We start from the raw sequence: 13,051 nt of genomic DNA on the forward strand, positions 1-13,051 counted from the left end.
AACAGAATTTGCTGTTCAAGATATCTTGATATTTAACAAAGTGTCGAATGAAATAATAAAGATAATTTTAGAGAAAATGTTGTATATATTATTTTTAAGTAGTTGTCTCTTGACAAAAGATATAATCTTAAAAAAAAAAGAAGAAAGGATAAAGTGATTAGAAAATGATAAGGAATTAACACTCTAATTTTTGACGTTTAGAATGATTAAATAAACTAATAAATGAGAGCAGAAGATGAAATGGAATACGATTAACGCAAGCAGGAAATTAATAATATGCCCGAGAAGTTGCAAACTAACAATAGTATAATTAATCTCGTTTTAAAAAATTATATCACGATTGGGGGGAGGGGGGTGTTACGAATTACATGTGTAAACAGAAAAGAATATATTTGACAGACAAAATTTACCGACATATCCCTTCCTTGTCTCATGATAAATGACGTTACGTGCGTCTTTGAAAAATATAATGTAGTGTGTATCGAGGGAAGACAAATTAATGGCACGTGCGCGCAAAGAGAGAGAAAAAAATAGAAGTGCAAAAATAAAGAAGCGAAACGCGAGAGATATTAGAACGGTATTCTTTATCAATAATATATAATGATACGTGTATAATGATAGTTCTTTCAAAATCTTTTTTCACGAAATATTTTGTTTACCTCTTCAATTTAATAAGAACTACGAAGTACAGAACAAAATAAAATAATAAAGAAAATTAAAAGATTATAGAAAAAAAAATTCAGAACAGTATAGTAGCGTATAGTAGCGATAGATAAATTATTATTTATATAATGGATATAAAAATATTTGTCATATAAATTTTATTTAAAAATTTTTTCTATTATAAAATTGGTTACTTAAATATTTATAAAGAAGTTATAGAAAAACACTGTGAAATAAAATATTCATTATATACATTTAAAAAAAATTGTGTTAGAAACACTCCACTCAAACCTTTGTTAAAATTTTGCGTAGAATTTTTAATATCCGAGTATCAATTTAACATGACAATGTGATTATGTTATTTGAATATTTTGTATTAAATTGATATTCAACATTTTTTGTGTTAAAACAATACAAGTTATATATTATATAAATAAACAAATAACATAAAAATGTTTTTTTTAAATATAAATTTTAAGATAAATAAATAAAATGTGTTAACATATTATAAATATTAATTTTAATGAAGAAATATGATAGTTTAACAAATTGTGTGGTATATTTTTTATGTTAATTTTTTACATAATATTGTGTCACCTTCTAACATGTTCATTTTGTGTTAAAATTAACACAAAAATTGGACCGTTTGATACATGTAAGATGTGTTAAATTTAATATTCGAAAGTACACAAATTTTCCAACTGTGTACTTTTAAATAAAAAGCGTGATATCATTAATGGAATTAATGTTTTGCCATAGAATTATTTATTCCTTTTATTAAAATTGCATAAAAGATATCATTATGAAAAAAAATTAAGTGTTCGTTATATTTTTATTCGAGAATCAATCAGACTTGGGATTTTCAAATCGAAATCCTACTTCTACTCTGTTTCTACTTCCTATTTCATCTATTTTGAACGTTCAAACTAATGGATATTCTAATATCAACAGTTTCGCTATATCTATCGTCAAATCTATTCCGTTCTTATACTCTCTTTATTGCAGAACAAATACTACGATACCGTTTGTTAAAAGGGGTGAATTAAAGGGACAAAAATTGGAAGCGAGATTCTGCTTAAAGTACAGATAAACAGAGAGTGATAGAAGAAAAGAGCGATAGTAGACAGTGCGATAGAGAAAGAGTGTGTCTTACCGGAAGCCCATAACGTTGGTTGACAGTGCCTTGTGATTATTTATCGAGGTGGTGTGGAGTGCGGCAATGGGAAGGAGGCCGAGTTACCGGTCCTCGGAGACACAGGCTCGCACTGCCACACAGTAACTGTTGGGACTACGCACTCTGTTGTCGTTGTTGGTGGTCGATGGTGGTCGATTGGTTGGTTGGTTGGTTGGTTGGTTGGTTGGTTGATTGGTTGGTTGGTTGATTGGTTGGTTGATTGGTTGGTTGGTTGGTCGTGCGTGCGTAGCCCACGATTTGTCGTCGATAATCGGGGTCGTGACGATGGCCGATGGCGTTTCGACCGAGCGAACCGAGTGTTTCGCGATTCGAGTCGAGTACGAAGAGCATTCAGAGTTTTCGGCATTGGCAGACGGTGCCGACCGAGAAAGGATATCAAGATAATCAACAATACATTGAAGCGTCAAGTTCAAAGTGCACGTTGCGCTCGAGGCCGGGCACATACGTAAACGAAGATGCACACAGATGTCAATAGGAAGACGAAAGGCGAGAAATTGATTAGGTGATTGCGATTCTTTTGATGACTTTCGGGGCGCGCTTAATGATCGCTTCGAATATTCAACGCAGCGACTTACTGTCAATACAGGTGGATGCCGCATAGTTCGACAGGTTCGACTGTAGTTTTGAGTCAAAGCGAGGAAACTGAGTAGACAGGGATAATTATGAGAAGCACTTTGCATTAAAATACGTATCATATTTTCATACGTGCTCCAAAAACATTAGCCAGCTTTTTTCCCATGCATAATTCGCAGCCTACTTCCTCGCAAATCTACTGTCTTCTTCCATCAGATAAAAATGGTAATTTCTTGTCGGATTAATTAGATCTATATAGCGGAAAAATATCAACTTTGCCAATTCTGTTAGTGTCAAACTAAAAAATAAATTTCTTTTCATATGTTTAAGAATTAATATTTTAACGGAATGAAATGTACTATAAGATGACTAACTTTTTTAGAAGAGAAAGAGGAACATTTTGTTTTCAAAAATTTAATATTAATTAATGTAATTAAAATTTAATAGGTAAATATTATATTTTTTTAACAATTGTTAATGAAACATCTAAACAATATTATATTATATTTGTAACTAATGGTTACCTAATATATAACATCCCCTGAGATTATGAAAATTACATCAAGTTACGAGATCACATTATTTTTTAAAATTGTACTTTTCTACTGAATATATTTTATAAATAATATCTAGGTTTCAAAATTGAAAAAATTATAAAATTCTTTACACGTTAATTAAAAATTATATTTTGTACTTATTATTTTCTCTTATTATTTCACACTTATTATTTTCACATTTAAAAGAACAATTCATAACCATGTCTTTGGGCAACTTGACCTCACCTTTTAACTCGGCACAAAAGAGTTAAAATTTGGAATAGTCCCTCTTAATATTGGATGGTTAATCATCTTAATATATTGCTTAGTATAATATCGCAATGATTATAAAAATTAGATTACATCAATATACAAAAAACACCGATTATAATATTGCCACTTGCAAACGTTACTTCGATCATTATTTTCTTGAATACTATATAAACAATTTTTATGACTATTAAGAAATATAAAATGTAAAGCTATCAAGAAACTAAATTATTAAATAACATATTATCATCGCGCAATCAATTTCGTACGTTCAATACTTGCCAGAAGTCGTCAGATAAAGCGACCATTAAGCCTGAAAGACGAAGAAACGATAATCTTGCTGACAGAACGATGACAGCAACGCTTATGGCACACTTGGTGTCAATGCGGCAAATAATATTTGGAGGAATGAATGAGAGATTAAACAGCATAAGAACAGACAGAGATAGAAAGAAAGAGAGCAACAGAGAGCGAAAGGTCGCGGCGCGTAAAGTCACACACGTGCGTGCAACGGCATAGAAACACAATAGCGAATTATGTCATCCACTATTGTGGTCACATTGACGACAGCAGTGGCGGCGATGATATTGTTTCTCGCTTCGTAAAAGCCTGAGGCATAACGGGAGCAGGGATTCGAATCATTACTGCGAGGCTGTGAGACGATACGAGAGCAATCAGCAACAGGCAACAGCGATCGCAAATACAGATGAGCAGAGAGTACGGGTCATGTTATCTTTTGCTGGTTTTGATGGAGTACATCGACCTCTTCATGGAACGCAAGCAGAGCGAGAGACAGACACAAAGGCGAAATGAATGGCGAAATGTGGTTTAATTGGTGGTTTTATGCTCGGTAGAACCACATTAATTCGAGCATTTCCGTCGACCGAGACGATGACTCCTCGAGACGAAAAAGCGGAGGATGATTGACGAGCGAAGCTTGAATTAAATTTCGCAGATCCAAGCGAAGATGTTGCACGATGGATTTGTTTAAGCTATACGACGGACTCACGGCAGTGATTGAGGCACTATTCTTTTTTTATTCTTTCTCTTTAATTCCATTCCGACGCCGATGAATCAACTCCGCGCAGCTCGATGATCCTGTGTGACGTCTTTTGGCGAAAGCTCGATGGAGATATTCAGTCCAATCCAGGAACGAAGTAAACGCCGAATCAAACATCGAGCGTATGAGGTAAGCAACGAGGCACAATTGAGGATGTAAAACGGCGGGTGTCAAAGGCGGTCATCGTCATGGTCGACATTAGACATGAAAATCTATAATAAAAGTCGATCGTATCTCGAAGTCTCATCAAAATCCTTTCCAGGTCGGGCTATTCCCGCTTTGATCTGTCCGATTTAGTTTCCATAAATGCGGACAAAAATGGTTTTTGACAAACGAGAAATTCCTCTGCATATCAAGATCGTTCGCTCGGTCAAACCGCGCAGGATCGATACGTGATAGTGCGAAACAAATAAATAATAATTGCATCGACATTCGAATATAAAAATGTTGAAAAATTAGAAAGAAGAGTTTCTATAATTCTACAAAAGAGTCATACGATATGGCTAAACAGAAATATAGATAAGGGCTACACTAAATGATTCGGAATGTGATTACTAAATCAAATTTTATGAAAAAAATTACAGTTTATTGATTAATTTTATTGTACGATAATTTCAAAAAATTTAAGAATTTTAAAACTTGCTTTCTAATATAGTACTAAATTTATGTAAGAAGATAATTATTGTGGAAGTGTCCTACTTTCTTCATGTCACAAATACTATAAACGCAAGAGTAAAAATAAGAAATGTTTTCAGAATTTTATTAAAGAGTTTTTATTTCAAAGGTTTATCAAGTTATTGTATGAGTTAAAAGATTTATATTTAAATAAAATTTTTCTTAATGAAAAATGTAAAAAATATGATGTTTAATTTTTAATCAACATTTCTACTATTTAAAAATTTTTAAATTTTTTTTAGAAATTAGAGATAAGAATTATATATTTTTTAGAAAATATGATAAATAAGTGTGTGAAATTTGATTTTTTAAAAATTGTTTTCTAAAAATCGAAGATAAAATGTGTAGGGAGGAAAACTAACATTAATAGAGAAAAAGAAACAGGCAGGTGACTTGTGTAATGCACACACTTAACGAATATGGTCAGACAATCACATGTGAAGTGCATGAACACCCAGACACAATGTACACGCACACTCGCACACTTACATACATCAGGATGCACAACTATGATATGATATACATTTATTAATGAATCCCGTAATCTAATCAGACGGCGGTGGTGACGGTAATGGTTATCATCAAGATGTTAAACAACAAACGGTGACAAAATAGAGAAAGACAGAAAAAGAGAAAAAGTGTATCGTAAAATGCAGTAAAAATGGTTGTGAGGGTGAGACGAATGAAAAGGCAAACAAACAGACGGACGACGGACGAACGAACGAGCGAAATGATGGCCAAAAGAAGCAAGGAAAACATTTATACTCACGGCTGCCGCGTCTCTTGTCACCGGAGAGGCTCATGGTCCTGCTGAGCTCACCCTTAGTTGCCTTCAACGCTCGCAGACCTTCCAGGATCTCCTCGGGATCCCTCATCGGTCTGGTGAACGAACTTCGCCGCCGATCGCGATTGTAGTGTACTATAGCAGGCATATCGGCTTCACCCATACTTCCACCTGGGATAAATTCTCTCTCAAGTAATAGGAATTATAGATACAATTGTAAAAATCGTACACATTAATGATATTGAAAACTGATGACAATCTTTTCTTCTGTGCTTTGCGAAACAAAATTTAACTTTAACGTAGATATTTCACTCTAAAAATTTACAACTGTTAATAATTATTAATTAAATTGTAAATTGTTACGTGTCTTATATTATCATAGCTTATAATTTTTATTAAAACAAAAAATGTTGTGTCATTTTTTATAATATCCTGTTTTTTTAATGTTTCTTTGACGCTTGCTATTTTTTGCTGCGCGATGCATCGATTTTTGTTGTTTACAACGTTTACATGGACATTTTCTAGCTGAAGTGACGTAATCGAATAGCGATAATCGAGGAAGCTGTTACTTAAGCGTGCCAAGTGCTTCCAAGCAGCACTCGAGGCTACCCAACAATAGCATCACAGATAGTCCCACTTTATCGTTATCATCTTTGAAAAAGAAGAGAAGAGTGAATTTACTTGTGGAGATGGCTAGCTTGCAACGAAAAACGGAACACGGTTTATTGGGTCGAGTATCCGAATAGTATTGAAAATTCTGACAAGAAATGCTTTCAGAATTTATATTTCCGAAGTTCTAATGTTCTATTTTCTTTTCTTTATATATTGAGTAGACAAACTGCAAATGCCTAAGAAAATTAAATAAAATCGACAATTATTTATCAATTATAAAAGTTTATTTAAAAGAGACACTTCTGTTATTTAATTTTAAATTACAATAATTATTCGTATATTACTAATATAAACTGTATATAATAATATAATTTTAAACAAAAAGTAAAACCTTTGCTATTTGGAGCATTTGTTTTACCCATCGTCACACGAGGCAATACCAAATTAGTATTTGTTTTTGTTTAAAATTATATTATTATTGTTTATATATTGATATTACGTAAATTAAGTATTGTATATACTTTAAAGCTAATATCCCATGAATAAACACTTCTATAATTGATCAATAATTGTCGGCTTTATTTAACTTTTCTCATATTCATAATTTCTCTCCTGCTCCCTTCTACATCAAAAACATGTAACTATATTTATTTTATGTATGCGTTCTATGATCGTGTATTATGATGTGGCAGTAAACGTATATCAATCACTGGATATGAGAAGTGAGTTATCAATATGCTGCAATAATATTGTTTACCTTGTGTTCGCAATTCTTCCACTCTCCCTTACCTAAATGCGTCATTTGGCAAACGCGTTTCGAAATTGTTTGAAAACACCAATTTAGAGGTACATCAAAAACGCTACATCAGAGTGATTTACTACCAGATATTATTACTGCTAGTGATTTAAATTTATAATAAAAAATATTAGTGTAATATCTTTTCTCTATTATATCTCTTATGTTTGATAATAGTTACATATTAATAATTATTAGTTATATAATGTAAAATTAAAAATTAAAATTTTCTTAAGTTTCTTGATGAAGAAATTTAATGCGAATTTAATATCATTTCTTCATAATTAAAATTTCATCCTTCCGACTATTATAATATTAAATATAAGCTCGCGATTATAAGTATTAATTTCGTATTAATTTCTCTCAGTCAAGAGACTAATCGAAATTACTTGAGGGAGATCCTCTTACTAACGCAACGTTACGTTCCTATTAGCGATTTCGTCGAAAAAGAAATTGGATCGTGTCGAATCTTTTCGTGACACTCACGTTTACTATCAGTGCCGCCCTGACTTTGGAAGCTGCTTCTGCGGCTACCCGGCAAGGATCTACTATAATCCCGGTTGAGCTCGTAGGGCTCAACCTCGAGTTGCTCGGACTGGCTGGAACCGCGTCTGGAATTGGCGTGCCAAGCATGGTCTGGATGCAGGAAGCAGAACTCCGGGCTACCGCTATCACTCTGCGTATCATCGCTGTAGCTCCGATCCCGCAGTTCCTTCCTAAACAGTCTCTGGGCGACCTCCATTGATACTGAGCCACGCGGAGAGCAATACGGTGATTTGCCAGTTCGAAGCCCACGTGGATCTTCCAATCGATACCTGACATTTTATAGCGAGACTTCGACATATGAACGTTAACGAATAACACATGAAATGATAACGGAATGTTAATGATTTGCAATTATTGTTAATCATCCATTTGATTAGCATTTCAAGCAGAACAAAAATTATCATAACATCAAAATGGATACAAAAAGTCATTTTTCAATCAGTAATAATTCATTTTATGTGACTTGCTTGAAATACAATTCTCAACGTCAATTAGTATTTATGGATATTTCTATATATATTTGTTATTTGCGAAAAATAAATATTTTGCACATTAATATTTTGACATATTTATAATGCAATTGATAATAATTGAAAATTATTTTTTTAAATAATTACTTAATCTTATTAAATTTTATTCAATTTATAAAGATTTTAAAATATTATAGCAATGATAGCAATTAACTGGTAAAATCGTTTTATTGTGAATATTAAATATCACGTGTTAAATTATGACTATTGTAGTTATTTAAATTCTTCAATCTTCTTTGACAAACGCACTTACCAAACCGCTCTATCATTTTCAAGTGCTCGCTGAACATCGACAGTGCACTCGCCAAGAAACACATTATCGCCATCGGGACAGTAATCCCAGAGAGTCACCTCGATCGCACGTTCCATCAGGCTCTCGCCATCAACTCCGGTAAAGAACAATGTAGCGTTCCAAATAGGTTTCTGGGTCGGCTCAGCTACAATAGTTTTCAGCGGAGTTGCTTCGCCGCTGTAAAGGCCGCGAGTGATTAATCAATCATTCATTTTAAGTATCGGAGATTCGAAGCATAGAGCAAATAAAAGATACGTGAAACAAAATTAATCTGGTAAAATTCTTGGAAAATTACATAGTAAATCGCGCTTACATGGAACTTTTCTCAAATATCAATCTATGTCTAATTTCATGTAATTTCTTTTAGTATTAATACATATCTACGATTTTAATTTCGTTTCATATTAATTTTATACAATAGAAAATTGATTTTGCGAAAGACTGCCGGATACATTCGATCCAAGAATTTATGAGATGTTTATGACTTACGATGGAGGAGCAAGGATAAGCTTAGCAAAAGCCTCCGGCAAGGTGCCGAATCCGGTGTCTTCTCGCACACATAAATCGTCGGCCATAAAAACCGAAACAACCAATTCTTTACGTTCTGCTTCGTACGAAACCTGGATTTGTACTCGACCAGTCACCTGCCTCTCCTTCGCTATTTGTTCCTAAAAGATAGGAAAACAGTTTTAAAGTTTCTAACGTATCTTAATCCGAAGAGTTAAAAGTTTTTGAACCAGCGAGTGATAACGAATATTCCTTGTTTTTCTCAATTTAAATGTAATCTCTAAAATGTAAAATATAATAAAATGTTGACAACGGAAAGTTATTGAAAGCAACTTTTGATGGATCTACAAATAAATATTGAAATTGAACAAAAAAAAATCACTGATCATTTTATTTTAGCAATAGTACTGATAAAACTTGTGGATAAAAGTACCTAGTTAAAGGTATCTAAACTTTCCGCAAAAACATATTAAAGAATTTTTTAGTGGAACTTCGTGCTCCACTCACGGTTGTTAAGGAGACCGAAACAGAGTTAATTTTGCATGCAGAAGCGGTTTCGCGAGTTTTGTTGAAAAGATAAAAAGAAGAAGAAAAATGTGAGCAAACTAAGAGCAGTCCTCGAGGTTTAATTTTATTCGTGTCAAGATCCATTCTATGTCGCAGACCATACATATAGCAACTATGTGTGTGTAATCGTGTATGTACAGAGGTGTAATCCCTAGAAAAGTACTGATGCCGATCTACTTTGCTTGCATTTAATTTTTATTTAACTCTTTCAAACTAGTTATTCGGGTCAATAATTTTATTTAATTCATTCTGATTTTTAATTAATAATTTAAGTCTTTCAATTATGGTCAAAATCTGATATTATAAATGACAAATTTATACAAGTTTTTTTTTTACAAGATTTATAGAATTTTCAAAATATAATTTCTATATCGCAAAATTATTGAAAAAATAGACGTAAAATTACGAAAATTCTCATAGTCAAAACATTCGTTGAAAATCTCAATATATTTAAAAATCTATAGTTTTTACAATTTTAAAATTTTTTAAGCATTTTTGAGATAGAAAATTTTAATTCTTAGATCTTTATACACAAAAATTAAAAAATTTTTTAAAAATTTCAAACATTAAATTTACGAATCTTCGGACTTTCGTATTTTTTAATATAATCCGTATTTCACGAAAAATTACCCAATTTTAAAATAATATTAAAATAACAAATTAAATAATATTGCAATATGTCAATACAATTTTTTTTTATTATTTATTTATATGAGTAACTATAAATTGTCTGAAAGAGCTAATAAAAAAACAGTCTCTAAAATAACTCTACTTAGTATTAAAACATAAATAATTATTTGATATTTTTATCTTCAAAAGCATCGAGAAGATACATCCATTGGATGTGCTTTCTTGATGCTTAGATTATAACCCTGTACGTGCAAAACAGTCAAGAAAAACGTTCGTTTAAAAATAGCTTTCATTTTCATTCATCTCTTTTTTTTTCGTCACGATCGACGATTTATATATTTTCCTTTCGGTCTTCTTCGCCTCTCCTTGTATTCCTTTCCGATGTTTCCATGACATCGCTTCACACATCTTCTCTGCATTCCAGCTTTGCATGCCTTTCCGCGTGCGCGTGTCCAAGCCTTTTATTATTACGAAAAAACATAAATCGTCCATCACTCTTTCTCTTTTCACGTACGGTTTTCCCGAACTGTAAGCTGTTTCCTACGTATTTACATATTTACATATGTATTTACTGAAAAGGTTTCTTTCTACGCAAGCAAACAAGTGTGTACCGTCGCGATGCGCTTCTTCGGCTGCAATAAATCATATGCAATGCATATTAAAAATAATATACTTATTGTGTATAATTTACTTTGATTTAGTGTTGCAATTGTTTTAACAATTGAAAGAAATTTTCCGTACGTTTGTGCATTTTTTTTAAAAGAACTTGTTGCAGAAAATTGATCATGTTACTGTTCTATCCAAATGAAACTATTCGAGATATTATAATTCAAATATAACATAATGTTTCACGGAAACATGATATGAATTTGTGGCATAAATACGAATCTAATATCCTAATTTCGAAACTGAAATTTGATGCAGTGAAGTAATATTACGGCTAAACTTTTGAATGATTAATTTCAAAATGATACTTTAAGGTAACATAGTTCAGATAAGGTAATTATTTATTAGTCTAAAAGATATAATATTAATTTTTTAATTATTTATACTAAATTAAAAAATAAAGTTTTAAAAACTACTTAAAAAGTTACAGTCGAATTATATGTGAATAAGAATTCAAAATTAAGCAAATCTATTAGTATATAATTTTTCAAAATTTATATGAAATTTATAATATTTATTAAATGTGTATAATCACTATAATATATTTTTTTAACTATCATTTAAAATGAAAAAATGAAGTACAATATGAAAAGATAATTAATGATCAGAAGACGAATGGGATTATCCTTGAAGATTATTTTTACGAACAATCCCTGTTAACAGGTGCGGTCTCAGTAATGGGAGTAGGAAAGTTATCGCGAATAAAAGTGGGCGAGAAAATCTTTTTATCCTGATTTAAAGTAGGAAGAGAAAAATGAATTTTAATGAAGATGACAATGAGATTCTGAGAAGAAATCACAGCGAAAAAAATCTAACCCCCAACTTTACTATCGTTCCTCATTATCTTTTCATATATTAATTTATATGTTAAAATAGGATTGTCGCGTGCAAGTTCTGTTGCTTAGTAAGCATCGTTGAAATTAATGAAAATTATAAAATCAAATATTTAAAGAACATTATCCTGTTAGAAGATTAATCTGTTTTTGTAACGTTTGTACGAGTTATGTGAATTGTTTATAAAATGTTTTTTAATCGATGCACATTAATTATAAATTCAGGCAAAATTAAACGATTAATTATTGTTAATATTATTCGTAATATTTTGTCTTCAACGTTTATCAAACGTTTTTCATGTGTATCGATGTGTACGTGTATGTGTTTCATTCTACAATTGCACGTGTAGAAATTCTTTTGAAGCCGAAGAAGAGCCGCTGCAACAAGCGTTGATGTATTATACAATGTCAGTCTACGGTTGTTCCAAAGCGCGCATTTCCCCAGTATAATAATCGGTCAACATTGATACGTTTCGCAACATCATCCCCCTCCCCCAGAAAAATTCATTCGATGTATTCGATAGAAGTTCGTCCATTAAATCTGCGCTTGTTCAAGTATTTCCTACATCCGTATAGATATTATATACCAGGGAAACGCATGAATGTGACAACAACCAAACGCCCGCGTTTCCATCCGAGCGATCCGTGCGCTTGTTCGTCGTTACCGTTTAAGATTATCAGCTTCGTCACGTCGTCGAACATTGGATAAAAACGCTCGCATTCAAGCACCCGTGAAGATAAAAAAAATCAAACGGACGGAGCCGTTGAATACTCGTTTATTTATCGCGTGCTCGCCGAGCGCGTTGCGTATCGATGGGAATATTGAATTGTCGATCACATATTGGGCGTTGATTGTATAGCCGCAGCATCACAATTGCGAGCGCGCCACTAGTGATATCTCTCGCAAAGATGACAATGCGCTCGGACGTTTGGCATTTGTGCATCACTCAGGACGAGTTTGGTGTTCGTGTGTCTGCGCTCGCAACCAAAATTAAGGATAGCTGACAGATAGGAAAGACAGTAAAGAGAAAAAGAAAGAGAGCCATACAAGTGTGTGTACGTACGAGCGAAAAGTTGGTAATACGATCTAGGAACTGAAATATCACTCAGCTAAACAACGAGACAGCCACAGACGTACGGAGAGAATTGGGAGAGAGAAAAAGAGAGAGCGAGAGAGAGAGAGAGAGAGAGAGAGAGAAAGAAAGAAAATGAAGGGGAAACGAGCCGTCAAGGAGGAAAAAAACGCTAGCGTACAACTAGAATTCGTGCCAGTTGGGAGAGAGTAGCGTGGAGGGCCAATATGTTAAACTTGCTCA

General features: G+C 32.8%; 1 protein-coding gene across 6 annotated transcripts in view; it reads right to left on the minus strand.

Moving 5' to 3' along the window:
- Nucleotides 1–13,051, minus strand: part of Fife (regulating synaptic membrane exocytosis protein fife) — a 173,474-nt gene that overhangs the window by 13,527 nt on the left and 146,896 nt on the right. For 2 of the 6 annotated variants that reach the window (XM_087402721.1, XM_011064335.2), the window contains exons 16-19: nucleotides 9,022–9,200; nucleotides 8,494–8,709; nucleotides 7,651–7,979; nucleotides 5,742–5,927 (exon numbers count right to left, since the gene is read on the minus strand). In XM_087402721.1, coding sequence (XP_087258847.1) covers nucleotides 5,742–5,927; nucleotides 7,651–7,979; nucleotides 8,494–8,709; nucleotides 9,022–9,200 — 910 coding nt within the window. Of the gene's footprint in view, nucleotides 1–903; nucleotides 1,961–2,705; nucleotides 4,510–5,741; nucleotides 5,928–7,650; nucleotides 7,980–8,493; nucleotides 8,710–9,021; nucleotides 9,201–13,051 lie in introns of those variants that run through there. The other 4 variants (XR_015544060.1, XM_087402722.1, XM_087402723.1 and 1 more) reach the window with 4 other exon arrangements.

Source organism: Acromyrmex echinatior, chromosome 2 (assembly GCF_024713525.1).
Source record: "Acromyrmex echinatior isolate Ae372 chromosome 2, ASM2471352v2, whole genome shotgun sequence".
Lineage (NCBI taxonomy): Eukaryota > Metazoa > Arthropoda > Insecta > Hymenoptera > Formicidae > Acromyrmex > Acromyrmex echinatior.